The sequence below is a fragment of the Lycium barbarum genome, chromosome 12 (genome assembly GCF_019175385.1).
Source record: "Lycium barbarum isolate Lr01 chromosome 12, ASM1917538v2, whole genome shotgun sequence".
Classification (NCBI taxonomy): Eukaryota; Viridiplantae; Streptophyta; class Magnoliopsida; order Solanales; family Solanaceae; genus Lycium; species Lycium barbarum.
In genome coordinates this window covers 101,695,678-101,709,959 of record NC_083348.1, presented here as the reverse complement: position 1 = coordinate 101,709,959, position 14,282 = coordinate 101,695,678, and the positions used below count along the sequence as shown (strand labels likewise).

The 14,282-nt window shown below is 35.2% G+C and overlaps 2 protein-coding genes across 3 annotated transcripts; both read right to left on the bottom strand.

Moving 5' to 3' along the window:
* Positions 1–4,509: 4,509 nt before the first annotated feature.
* On the bottom strand, positions 4,510–7,300 carry LOC132622754 (membrane-anchored ubiquitin-fold protein 2). Its single transcript, XM_060337420.1, has 5 exons — positions 6,964–7,300; positions 6,351–6,659; positions 5,183–5,347; positions 4,936–5,022; positions 4,510–4,854 (listed from the first exon to the last, which is right to left on the bottom strand). Exons 2-4 carry the CDS (start codon positions 6,481–6,483, stop codon positions 4,967–4,969), a joined length of 354 nt encoding a protein of 117 aa, XP_060193403.1. The 5' UTR covers positions 6,484–6,659; positions 6,964–7,300; the 3' UTR covers positions 4,510–4,854; positions 4,936–4,966.
* An 859-nt stretch (positions 7,301–8,159) lies between these two features.
* LOC132622753 (probable galacturonosyltransferase 13) lies at positions 8,160–13,820 on the bottom strand. Of its 2 annotated transcripts, none has more exons than XM_060337418.1 (6): positions 13,030–13,820; positions 11,871–11,926; positions 11,589–11,747; positions 10,802–11,392; positions 9,495–9,797; positions 8,160–9,099 (listed from the first exon to the last, which is right to left on the bottom strand). In XM_060337418.1, exons 1-6 carry the CDS (start codon positions 13,259–13,261, stop codon positions 8,818–8,820), a joined length of 1,623 nt encoding a protein of 540 aa, XP_060193401.1. In that variant the 5' UTR covers positions 13,262–13,820; the 3' UTR covers positions 8,160–8,817. The 2 variants fall into 2 exon arrangements, with proteins under 2 accessions (XP_060193401.1, XP_060193402.1); XM_060337419.1 differs by having other exon boundaries at positions 11,589–11,744; positions 13,030–13,818.
* Positions 13,821–14,282: the final 462 nt, after the last annotated feature.

Below are 14,282 nucleotides of genomic sequence, written 5' to 3'. Positions count from 1 at the left end.
AGGTAATTATGGAAGGAGAGGATGTTTTGGAGCCAAAACTGAATTATGCCTAGCGGTTAATATCAAATCTGTATTGATAGCACTATATATGTTTGAGTCCGGAGCTTAAAGGGCACAAAAATGTTCAAATTAAATCAAATGGGGTGCTTCTTTCCACAATATATCAAAAGGGGTATAACGTGGAGGGGCCAACGTTATACCCCAAAAGTTTTTTCAATTGTTAGACCAAAAAAAAAAAAATTACAATGGTAAAACGTTGCCTAGCCAACGTTTTACAAAAATCAATTCTTGTAACACGTTGGCTGGCCAACGCCTTACAAAAACTGATTTTTGCAAAACGTTGGCTGACCAACGTCTTCCAAGAATTCATTTTTGTTTGACATTGGCCAACCAACATTTTACAATTTACATGAAATTTAAGTTTGGCTCGCTGTTTTTTTATAAACAATCATACTTGTTTGGCTGGCTGTTTTTTTTATAACAAACAATTTACGTGATTTTTTATTTTTTAACTCAAACATACACCACAAGTCATATAATAATTAACTCAAACAAATATTTTAACTCATACAATAATTAAAAATGTGTGATATATGTGAATACTAAAATATAAGTTAAATAAACGTCACACATTATCTGTATAGTAAATGTTAAATTAAATACATTATTAAACGGCACAAGACATATTATATATTCTTGGAAGATTACATAAGAAAACAATGATCGTACAACTTAGGAAAAAACATAAAAACCAACAAGCAACAACAATTACTTATTTCTGTCGAGGCAGCGATTCTTGTTATGACTTGTTTGCTTGCACATACTACACTTCCTAGCCATGCGAGCAGGAGCTATATCCATTGCAAACACTGAATACGAGCGAACTTCAGGAACGCGGAGAAAAAATATATAGCTCCTGCCGCATGGCTAGGAAGTGTAGTACGTGCAAGCAAATAGGTCATAACAAGAATTGCTGCCCCGACAGAAATCAGTAATTGTTGTTGCTTGTTGGTTTTTATGTTTTTTCCTAAGTTGTACGATCGTTGTTTTCTTATGTAATCTTCCAAGAATATATAATATGTCTTGTGCCGTTTAATAACATATTTAATTTAACATTTACTATACAGATAATGTGTGACGTTTATTTAACTTATATTTTACATATATCACACATTTTTAATTATTGTATGAGTTAAAATATTTGTTTGAGTTAATTATTATATGACTTGTGGTGTATGTTTGAGTTAAAAAATAAAAAATCACGTAAATTGTTTTTATAAAAAAAACAGCCAGCCAAACAAGTATGATTGTTTATAAAAAAACTGCCAGCCAAACTTAAATTTCATGTAAATTGTATAACGTTGGTTGGCCAATGTCAAACAAAAATGAATTCTTGTAAGCCGTTGGCCAGCCAACGTTTTGCAAAAATCAGTTTTTGTAAGACGTTGGCCAGCCAACGTTTTACAAGAATTGATTTTTGTAGCCAACGTTTTACCATTGTAAATTTTATTTTTTTTTGGTCTGACAATTGAAAAAACTTTTGGGATATAACGTTGGCCCCTCCACGTTATACCCCTTTTGGTATATTATGGAAAGGAGCACCCCATTTGGTTTAATTTGAACATTTTTGTGCCTTTAGGCTCCGGACTCATATATGTATGCTATAAACATCAGCAATCGATACATAGACGTGTTATTTATCTTTCTTTATTTAGTTCCATGAAAGAACAAATAGAAAAGGGGAGCTTGGTTAGCATGAAATTTGAGTGCATTTACAACTTCCAAAATTACATATTATATGAAACTATATTATAAGAAGTGAATCACTTCTTCATAAAGAAAGGACAAACTTTAATAAGGGAGGAAGATTTTGTCTGAGCATCGATACATATTATTCCTTTGCTAATTGTTGATCCTTGTCGGAAACTTCTTCTGATGCGTCCTGTGTATTCTTGGACTTAATTAGGATCTCAAATTTTTCACTTTTTGCATTTTTTGTTTCTCTACCTGCGTTCTTTGCCAGAACAATTTTCGATTTTTCGTTTTCACTCTTCATTGAGTAGCTTCATCTTTCGTGATAAAACCTAAATAGAATCAAACTAACAACTCTGCCTCACTTTATTCCAAACTCCTATGAGTTGTTATTTGACGCCCTATAACTCTAATTCTACCGTCTGTGCTCTTGGTTCATCTCATGTACCACCATTTCATCAAAACCTTGCAAACTTCCTTCTTTTCTTCATTATCAAGATTTTTTTTTTTTTCAGAAATAAAGGGTCCAATTTTTAGCTACACCTCCACCCAGATTTCAAGAAGGGATCGTAACCTTTATGTTGATATTAGAGAGCACAAATGAAGTTTGATCCATCCAAATAGCTTTAGTAACAGAAAATCCACGTTGTTGAGTCATTAAGAATGTAACCGAGATACCACATTCACTGCATTATTAGTCTTCTTAATTACAATAAATAAGAAACTTATTAAATTATATTATATTAGGTATAAAAAGAAAATAGGGAGAAAAGCCAAAAAAAAAAAAAAAAGAGAACAAAGATAAATATGAATAGTGATCATAGAGAGGTGCTACATCACCTTATCTATGCTTAGCTTTATATTATTATATATAGAAATAGATAGATATAGATTTCTATCTATTTTCTATGAAGGAAAAGTGTACCAATTTTCTAAGTTTATTTATAAATAACTTATGCGGCAATTCATTAGGCGACATTCTTTTGAAATAATTTCCCGAAGCATCTTCTTGGAAGAATTGTTTGCCAGAAAAATATTGACTCTTTAGAAGCTATTGATATTCAAAGTTCAAGGCAATTCTCCATCTTTTTTTTTTTCAAAAAGGCTTTAACCCAACATATTTCTTTAAAGTTCTTCTACGTTTTTAAAAAAGTTCCCAGATCCAAACGCCTTACTAATAAATGGTGTTAATTGAACTAATTAGCAACATTTAAAGGGCAGTTCGGTGTTCAAAGTATTCTATCTAAATGTTTAGAGAACAGTCACACCATAGGGGCATAATCTAATCAACTTACTTTTGTCACCAGCATTAGTGATTGATTCTTCAGCTCAAAACCGTGATCTATAAATTGAGCACGGAACATCAACTTAAAATAATTTTTAGAGACTTACAATAGAACTTTTCACATTTTGATTACATGAAGAAAGAAGTTATCTAATTGATGAGTCGTTAGATGCCAGATAGTATCAAAGAAGCTATAATTTTTTTAATTCATTTCTGTTGATATGTTTGGTCCACCTAAAGTGTTAAACGCTCCTCTTAACAAAAGATTAATTTCCCAGAATAATGAAGTAGTAATTCAATTTTGATCTTTCAATCGTAACTTTTTAACTACGGCTATTCATGCAGACCTCTGCTACTTACCTGTCCAAAATTGCAATATTCTTGCATGATGATGGACCGTGGACGTGCATAGCAAAAATTTAAGCCGGGTGATTTCCCACATAAAATGCTGTGTTCTTTATTTATCCGCACTATACAGTTTTCAGTTCTTTAAACTATAACTAGAATAGAAACACACATAAGAATCACGTTCGTGCAAACAAAAGTTAGGTAGGAAGTCCAATATTTGATAAGACATGAACCGCCTTAAATCTGCTACCTATTTCATCATTAGCTATTTGCTTGCTGAATACATAAACCATCTCGAGACATGCACTGATGAACAATTAGCAGACACTGCTGTATTTTCAAGAATTTGTAACAAAACCACTCATTAGTCATTACCACTGTATCAAGACCTTTTTCCTGTGTCTTTCTTCTATTCTCAATTTGTACCATGTCGCAGCTCTATACCCCAACTCTCACCCCCGGTCCTTCCTTTCTATTCCTCAGCAAGTGACCGTGAAAGCACGGGAGGCGATACCTGCTTTTGACTGATCAAAAGCATCTCTTTTGTCCCTTCTAACCAAACTCACCAAAAGAATCACAATAGAAACCTAACTTCTAGTCCCCGTGTGGTCTTGGAGCTTAAGCCACTAGAACATGTCTTTGATCTAGTTCAGGAAGGAAGTCTCCATGTTTCAATGGGTTGGGAAACAAATTCGATAATCCAACATCTTTGAGTAGTGGCAGAAACTTCAAAATAGTGCTCAAGAACAAGCTAGTTAGGCCAATTTGACAACAATTTTTCCCCGATGATGTAGCAGTTTATGGAGAAACAACACTCACAACACCAACTATGTATGTCGAATTAATCTTTGTTGTCCACAGTAATAAAATTTCTTAGTCTTTGAATGTATCAGTTGCAATCAAGGCCAAGAATATCCACATTATACATACAGCAAGGCTATTAAAAAAGCTTTATCGCACAGAACAAGACTGTCCCAGAAAATATGACAAATGACCAACTGGCTGAATGCCGATTTCTGGTGGCCAAATTGAGAGCAGAAGAAACAAATGGAAGGTTGGATTCTTTGGAAAAACAAAAATGCTGCAAAAGTCAATTTTGTCCAGCTGAGAATACAAATTTGGAGTAGAGAAAACTTTGGATATATTCCAAATCCTTTTTTTGTATCTATATATTACATCGACCAAGATAAGAAGATATTCAAGATTAAATTATGAGCTCAGCCAACGAGTTAATTTGTATTTTGTACAGACAACAGAGTCCTACAGATATGAAATGGTATACTTGACAGCAACACAAATTTTCAATCAATGCAGAATGGACTTTGCATCCATCAAGCACTAAAAAAGAAAGCAGCAAATACAAAAGAAAATGAAATCAGACCATACACGATCTTGAGAATGGATGGCATGCCAACAACTCGTGTTTGTTACTACTTCACCCAGTATTGTTAACAACCACCAGTATTTATCTGAAAATAGAGGGTCCAAAACGTCAGTTTACAGAATTTAATATCTGTCGATGACCAAAAAAACCAAAAAAAAAAACCTACCTTGCATGTAGCCATCCCTTGGAACTGCGTATCATAGTATAACACAGAGGCACTTATTCTGCTTCGTGTCATCTGATGCTTTTTTCTCTGTCAACAGAGACAACAAAAAAGAACATATATCACAGAATGGACATTGGCAAAGGAAATGGAAAAAAAAAATGAATCAAACGTCCTACAGTTTTGTAAATACTACTTTACGTTTCAATTCATGCATGTCGTTGATATGTTTAGTGAAATTTAAGCTGACCTTTCTCCTGAGCTGGTGGTTGAACAACTACATGCATGGTCGTAACTCCTCCGGGAATATCACATAATGGGCTTTTGCATTCACCCACTGTTCTGTTGTTTTCCAATATTCTTCCGGCGCTGATTAACTTGACATCTTTTACTGTCCGCGGACCATTATCCTTCTCTGTTTCATAAACTAAATGTCTCAGAGAACATGACTTGAAAACTTGAAAATCAAGATTGGACCCAGGGAATCATTTAAGAAAAGATAATGGCAGATATTCTTTGACAACAGAGAGAAAGTGCACACCACTCAGGTAGATAATCTGAAAATACAAAAACGAATTCGAGGAAAGAGCTCAAGTTCCTAATTCGATCTTATTTATTTTCCATTTTTTAGATTGCATCGCAGCTTATGCTTTCAGAGTCGTCTTGAATGCTGAGAAACAGGATTTGCTCAATACTTGCTCTAGTAAGGTGTGCAAAGCTTAAAGTTCATTCAAGGTTTTGAAGTACTTAGCAAACTGTGAATGTAATAGGTCATTCTAAAAGACATGCATGAATATACTGCTATAGGAAATTGGTGCGTGGAACATGTTGATTTTTATGAAATGAAAGAAGTGAATACCCAATCATTGAATAACAAACAACAAGGCATCAACGCCTCTCTACCCACAAAGATAGGGGTAAGGTCTGAGTACATCCCACCCTCCTCAGGCCCCACTTGTGGGATTACAGTGGGTTTGTTGTTGTTGTTGTAAACAACAACGTATCAGCGAATAAGAAAAGTTGAAAGGCTTGATTAGCCAGAGGTTCATGTCATCCGAACACAATCAGAGTCTACTATGTCAACTTTCTTAACCAATATCCCTTCAAGGGAAAGAAGCCTAAAACAATCTCAAGAGAAAGTGCACCACTGTTTTATTGAAGCTGCAATATTTGAATAACAAAATGCCAATATTTCTTTCATTCAGAATCCCAACAAAATTTTAGCGCCTGTATACGCATTCCTTAATGATAGGAACTATCCACAGAGCTGGATATAAGTCACAACTACAGATCATAGACTATACGATCTATAGGCAATTCTTGTGAATTTGCTAAAAGCTCCAAAATAATGTTAATTGAAATCTTGGGTAATTGAAAAACTTACACACAATTAGCAGCTATTGAAGTACTAAACTAACCTTTAGGCCACTGAGCAAGAATGTTCTCCTTTAAGGTTGCTACGCTTGTAGCCGCAGAATAACTCTTGGGACCAATATCTGTTCCATCAATCAATCTAAACTTGATCTCTAATTGATCTTGAGCTGCAGACATCCTTATTCCAAATTACAAAACTACCCCCAAAACAACGATCTTCACTAAGATCTTCTTGAAAAAAACTGTTTAGCCTTAATTAACACAATCACTGGAACTCCCAGGACCAAAGAATTTAGTCTTTGGTTCTTGCCACTTTATGGATCTCATCAAATTCCCTAATCCCGGCCTTAAATCTTCAAAAAAAAAAAACTATGAATTCTTAAGAGACTATCAGATGTGAATATTGACAAGATATACATAAACCCACTCAAAATCAAATAAATAATTACACTTTCTTAGATTAGATTATCAAGAAAGGAGAGTCAACAGTATACAATAACCAAAAGAAAGAAATTTTAACCAATAAATCACTAACTTGAGGAATCCCAAAAGTCAGATGAACATCAAAACTAGAAATTAGTTACAATTCTGCAAAAGAAAGGATCTTTAAAAAATTAACAAAAAAAAAGAAGAAAAATTATGCACAATTAGGCTTACTGGTAAGAGAAACTGATCTGGAAATTGTCAACTTTTTAACCAACAGAGTAATTTCATATGATTTTCTTCAAAGGCAGATGGAGCTACAAAACTAGTTTAGGAAGAAGAAATGGAAAGGGTAGGTAATACGTGTAATGCATTAACAATAAAATAAGAAAATAAAATAATATATTTTTTTTTTTTTTTAAAAGAAGAAGGGGAAAAAAAAGAGAGGAAGGAGATGAAGAAAATTCGGCAGTTTCGGAGTTTTCAAAGTCTTCTCCCAATTTCTACATCTTCGCTTGGGTCAATGAAGTTAACTTTTCGTTGTTCCCTTCGCACTCTATGGAAATATCGATATTTTTCTCTCTACTTTGCTAGTAATCTACTTTTTTATTTTCTCTTTATTACTGTTACAACAATGTTTGCTTTTATTCTTCTTTTTCTTTTTGGGATTTCACTTTATGTATTTAAAGGTAAGTTAATATATATGTAATTGGTGAAAGACTCTTGTCCAATTGGATTGTGAGTTAATTCTTACTAAAAAAAAAAAAGATTTCTTGGCCCTTCCATATCCCTTTGTATATATATAATTAAATATAAATAAATAAAAGATTTGTAATATTTGAGCTGGAAAGTGTTTCTTTTTTAAAACCTTTCTTCACATAGGAATCTTTAGTGCTTATTTTTGTCCTTTGAGTGCATTTAAAGGGATTCTTCAGTTTTTTAATATTGAAAGCTACGAAACATGGCTACCCAAAAACAGGCTGGTACGATGCACCATTTTGCATACATGTTTCCTCAGCATGAGTTTTTTTTAACAATTTTTACTTTGACCACCTAGTGATTTTCACAGTTACTTATCAAATCCATAAGTACATTAAAACCCTTACCCTAATTTTTTTTAATAATCGCAGTGTCCTTTCCACGGTATACCTGCTACCTCCCATCAGCAACAGCATAGGTAGTTCTGTCCACTAAAGCTAGAACAGATGGAAAGACACCACCTAATATTTTTGTCTCGGCTGAGAATTAAACCCACACCCGTAAGTTAGGGTTAATTAATTGAAACTCGTATCTCATGATTAGGTTAATGACCTTCCTTCATTTTCTAATCTTTCCTGAACATAGGTACGAACGAAATGTTTTGAAACATCAAACCTCAAGACATGACAACAACCCACGTTAATAAAAGCAAAAGGTTAGAGTGGAGAATGTTTGGTAAAAAGAATCTGCACATATCAGTTGTATATCTTGAATCATACAAAACAAGTACCAAAACAATAACCTACGGAGTTTCCCAACTATGAGATGCAAATTTCCATAGCCTACAGTCTAATATGACCAAGATGATTGAATCAAGAAACGTGGAGTAATGACAACAAAATTAACAAGGAAAAATGAAATTTTAAGTTGAAGAATCATCTCTGCAGCTAACGAGGCCAGTGCGGGAGTTAAACAGGGCGCGGCGCCTAGCTTTTCTTCTCGCAATTCACCAATTTGTATGACTGATGATGGCAATGATGAGCATTTTCCGAGACGCCCCATCATTGCCTCTTAAGCTATAGTATAATAGAGGGTAGGCTAAACCCCAGATAAGAGGCCAAAAATATTGTCCTTTGTCCAATCAATAGAATTAGGCGACCAACTTCTATTTTACAGACTGAAAGAATGAATCTCATGCCCATATGCTAGAGATGCAGGTTCTCTTTTGGAGGTGACAAAGCACCAAATCTGGAAACCTGAATATATCCGGGCAATCGTCAGAATCTCCTTCTCAATTGAATTTGAAGTTCCCTAGAACCAATCAAAGTTTGCAAAGCCTGTGGCTTTCAAAATTCTCATGTGTTTTGTCCTTGAAGGAAAATCCGTCGACTACTCCAGTATGTGGCAATTCCTGATAAAATCGTTCGAGCCGTTAACAAACTTGGCCCAAAAAGGACGGAGATGCTCAAAGCCTATCTCGAGCCAAGGTTTGGCCTGGCCATTGTAATGGATTACAGCAGCCTTCTTCACATTGTCAATATTGGTCTTATTCTGATACCCCAAGCCAAGCATGTGCCACGAGGCATCAATTGGGTGAACATGACCCTTGAAAGCAATCAAAGCAGGAGGTAATGTTCCAAGCTTCCACATTGTCAAGTTTGACTTCAGATTCTACAACGATTAGATAGTTTAACAATGTCAATTCAGAATCTGAAGATATTTGCTAAGATCAAATCGTCAATAGTTGGAAAAATAGTAAATGAAGACCCTCTCTCAACTAAAAAAATGTGCGGCCTCAAATATTAATCACCATATTTTTTATGGCTTAAGCAGGCAATTGAAGTACCCAAGTCTAATCACATAAAACCAAATCGTAAAAAATGCTAAATTTGTCAGTGTTAAAAGAAAAGGCTAAATGACTGATATGGTGGACAACTAAGAGACAGACAAACAGGAACGACAGAAGAATCGTAACACTGGCAAGATCCAAAATGTAAACACATAGATGCTAGAATTCAAATAAACTATTTTTTTCCCCAAAAATCACAAAACATAAGATCGAGTACCTCCTTAAGCCATGCATGATAAGTATTTGTAATATTCGTCTTCCTCCATGCACGTAAATCAAAGATATTCATCCCATAAGCCCATGCACAGTTTTCCGGATTCAAATTCTTTGCTATTAGGGGATGAGAAAAGTTGAAGTAATTTCTGAATCGCTTGGACATCACCCACTCATCTTCACCTTTACAAGTCTCAACTGCTCCGTTGACCTTACCATTAAGGTCGATGTCCCACAAGGGAGATAAATCGCGCTGAATTACAACATCATCGTCTAAGAAAACCACTTTGTCTAGGTTTTGGAAGAGCTGCAAAAGAAGACACCACAGAAATCTCAGATTGCTATTTGAAAATGTGCATATCTACATAAATCAGGACCGGCAAGCGAATTACACGTAAGAATCAAAGAGGGAAAAATTACAAAGCGAAATCCAAATTAAAACCTAAATGATAGAAAGTCTAAGAAAGGAAAACCAAAAAGTATTGCTACATGGAACTCTTCCAGAAAAGAAAGGAGCACCTGGAGATGCCAAACTTGGAGTTTTGGAACAAGAAGAGAATAACAAAAGAAAAGTCTGATTATAACTATGCTTCACTCTCCATAAAGAGTTTTTTTAATGACCGTGGTGTCACCAGGCCAACTTGCATGCAGCTCAACTAGCTCGACTAATTCCACAGGGTACTTGCTTCATTCTCCATAAAGAGTAATTTGAGATATACAATTTCAAATCTAGGGTGCTAAGGTCTCATTATACTGTTTTTGGGTGGGAAAGGTGATACTGAAACTGACTTGCCAATGTGGTGAAGGACATTATACAGAAGAGTTGGTTATTCCATCTTATCAACATTTGCGTGTAATGTGAATGATCACTGGAGCACAAAAATCTTAACACTTTAGCAAAATCAAGAAATAATGTCTGCATAAACATCAAAATACTCATCCTATAAGCTCTGTTTATGTGTGTACACAACATTAACAATAAGAAGCCTCGAATGTCAGATAAGATTGGCTAAACTACGTCTTATGAAAGTTTTGTTAACTTAGCTTAGGTCCAGATAAATAATGCAAATAACAGTCACTAAACTAGGCTGTATGCTTCTTCCTTAAGTTATCCAAAGTTTCTCAATCACATGCTTAAGTTTACCGTTGACTCAATTTTATATATTGGAAACTTTTTCTCACTAGGCATTATTTCACCGTCCACCTGCCTGTGAGAGAGGAATGGAAGTGGAAAAGACATTGGAATTCCACCCTCCAAAATTTTGCTTGAGCGAAACAGAAGACAGTTTACAAGATATGAGAAAGTGGTACCTCTGGCAAATATATGCGAAGATGATTGAGCAAAGATATATATTTTGGACTTCTAGCCTGCAATTTGGATGCAAAAGATCGCGGAGTTGTATCACTGAGATTGGCACCTGTAATATGATTTCCATGGTAGTATTTTCGAATAACATTATGGCTCTCAACAGCTTCAAGCACTGGAACATTTTCTCTTGTCAACCAGTCAAACTGATGAACACCTTTAACCTCCACAAGAGCAGGAGTGACAGGATTCAGAGCAAACCATGAGTGCATGCCTGCATATGTTTTCTTGTCAGTGATGACATGGAAAACAATCTTTTCAGGCTTCAGCGATGACTGCACAGCAGAATTGACCACAACTGAGGCAGCCAGGATGTTATCAGTGGCCACTACAAAGTGATGCAATGAATTGTCAGATAGCAGAGGGAGTAGCTCTGGTGAAGGCAACTGTCTGCGTGCATGAGCATTCGAGGAGTACTCATCAGTCAACCGCAGAGAAAGACAGTGAATGCCTTTGGGAATTGCACTTGCAGCAAAGTGTTTATTCATCAGCTCTGCAAACTTTGATTCCCTAATATCTCTTTCAGATTTCTCCATCTGCAAAATAGCAAATTCAACGCGAAGTTCAGCTACGAAGGACTATATCTTTCTGTGCTCAAAACCAAAGTGGGGGTCAGTAAGTAACTCAACCCCAACCCTGGCCAGATGGGAAAGTCCAAGGGGAAGGCAAGAACAAATAAGCCTAATAGACATGCGCTACTAAAAAGGCTAGAGAAGAGTGTCATGCACATACCATTCCCTTTAGCACCAAAGCAAATTCTTTTGTGCTGTACTTGTTGTTTTTCATTTCAGTAACAAGTTGACTAAAGGACTCTGGGAGCTTCAAGCCAGCAGGCACTTTCTCAGAGTTCACTTGATTGAGGATCTTAACAAAATCCTTTACCAGCCTCTGCTGAAACAGCAACAGATAAAAAATGGGATAGACTTGGTTTAGAAAAGGAATTCCATGTAAAAAGTTTACACAAGATTGGAGAGCAATGACAATAAGAGACAATGTAGAATGATGTTTACTTACCCCTGTATCATCAGTTCGTCCGAGAAGCTTTGGTCCTAATCGTCTACCTAAACAATCTGATAACCGAGGAGAAGAAAACTAAATTAAAGTTTGCAAAAGAAAAAAGATAATAATAATGAAAGTGATCCCTCATATCCAACAACATTCTGAAGTATATTGGGTGACAAACGGAAATGTCAACTAGAAGCATCACGACCAGGACCAACAACACTGATCATACAGGCTTCTTGGCACATTGGTACTTCGAAAATTCCCCCACCCACAACGCAAAAAGGGTCCCACCAAGGGAGCTTCTTCTTTCATCCCACAGAACAAAAAATGTCATTTAGAAAAGGCATCCAATAACAACTAAGACATGTGATCAGAGCACATGATCCACGAAGAACTTCTAATCCAAGATAGCTTAATGCAACACATATAAGAAATGAACGACGTCAACTAGACTAATAGTAGTAAGCTGCATACATGAGAAGAAGTTACTAATTACCATTTCATGCATCACTATAAACAATTTGGGCTCAATCACATACTTTGCTTCCTAAAGTGGACAACAAAATGCATAAACAATTTCTTAATTTGACTGGAGCAGCGCAGAGTAAAATTAAAAGAAAATGTTTAAGTATTGCAACAAAAAAATCATAAATGGTGTACCATACCACTCTATTGCTTGTTTCCTTTTTTAGTGTTTGTCATCAAATTCAAATCCTAGGGGGCAAGTTAATGAAAGAAAATAATCTCAGCCTTAACTTTCCCGTAATTCCACACAATGTTAATATTAAAAGGCTTAATATATTGACAGCCCCTTAAACTTGCCAGTAAATTTCATTTAAATTTATGTGGCTAACTTCCCTAGTTAATAGATGCTTGAGAACACGCGGAAAAGAAATTCAAAAATTTGAACCAAAAGTGTCTAATAAGAACACTTTATCATGTGCTCATTCGAAACGGATTGCAGTTCGAGTGTCTAAATGAATTAAGCCACGTAGAAACAACTCCAACGGCAACTCTAACTAGAGTGAAAAACAATAATTTCCAATTCAAATCAAACAACATATAAGATACCCAATAATGTAGTGCCAACATTGCCACATGAAATATGCGTAGCTACACATAAGGATGTAGGAAAATAGATAAAAGAGAAAGAGAAAAGAAAAAGTACCAAATGAGGAGCACTTGTTAACACCTTCAAGGGTAACAACAGCAGTGAGAATGAAGACAAATGGCAACAAAAAAGCTAAGATAAGTATTGTATGGAAAATGGTTCGATATGAAAAATGACCAGCTGCGACTTTGATCTTCATTAAATCACCATAACCTCCTCCTCCATTGCTGCTGCTGCTGCTGCTCGATATTGTTATACTTCTCATGCTAGGTGACAAGTGCAGCTGCATCGCTGCTTCTCTTCTCCACCTTAACTTCCCCTACACCTCTCACTACCCAATCCCAATTCCAATCCACAACCCTAATAAGGCCTCTTGGATTAATATTATTATTATTATTATTGTTCTGTTTCGAAATTCTCAAACAATTCAAATTGAATGTTGAAATTCTTCTCACCATCAGATCCAATAACACAGCAATCAAATGATATTAAAACTGGTCTCTTACGAGACCAATGCATTTGGTAAATCAAAGCTCAAACAAACCCCAAACAAAAAAACTACACCAATATGAATATACCCACAATGTGTGTGTAATGAATCTGAATATGTTATGTTGATTTATTGACTTTCTTGTATCATTTGAATTTGAATCCAATAAATTTTGGGTTTGGATTTGATATTCTTTCTCTTCCCTGAGATCGGAAGATTGAATGTAGAGAGAGAAAAAAAATATATGAAGGAAATGCTTTCTACGAGTACGTGTGTGTTGCTTATGCTCTTCTTTCTAATTTTGATTATTATTATTAGTACAGCTTATTACTCCAATTTTGACGCTAAAATGACTCGAATAATAAAGTGAGTTTATTACACAAAAAGAGGTGAGAAATAAAATGCGTGTATGTTTTGAGTCAAAACCGTGTGGGCTTATTTATAGATGGAGAATATATGCTGAGCTGGAAAAAGAGTGTCTTTGTAGAATGGAAGCTAAATTATGAGCTTGTACTAAAATTATGAGATGGATATAGATTATATTTGCTTACCTTTTCCCGGTAAACATATGAAAATATTACGGACATACTAGATGAGGATTGCTTACTTTTAAAATTTATGAAAATATTATAGTAAAATATAGTATTCCCTTCCGTGACCCTACCACTAGTCCACTACTAGGAATACGTTTCAACATATTTATTTGTTGATGAAAAATGAGTTAACTGGAAAAAAACATAGTTTTGACATATTGTGAATAATTATTATTTTATTTAAAATATTTCTTAACAAGACTTTCGATATTCCACCTATATTAACC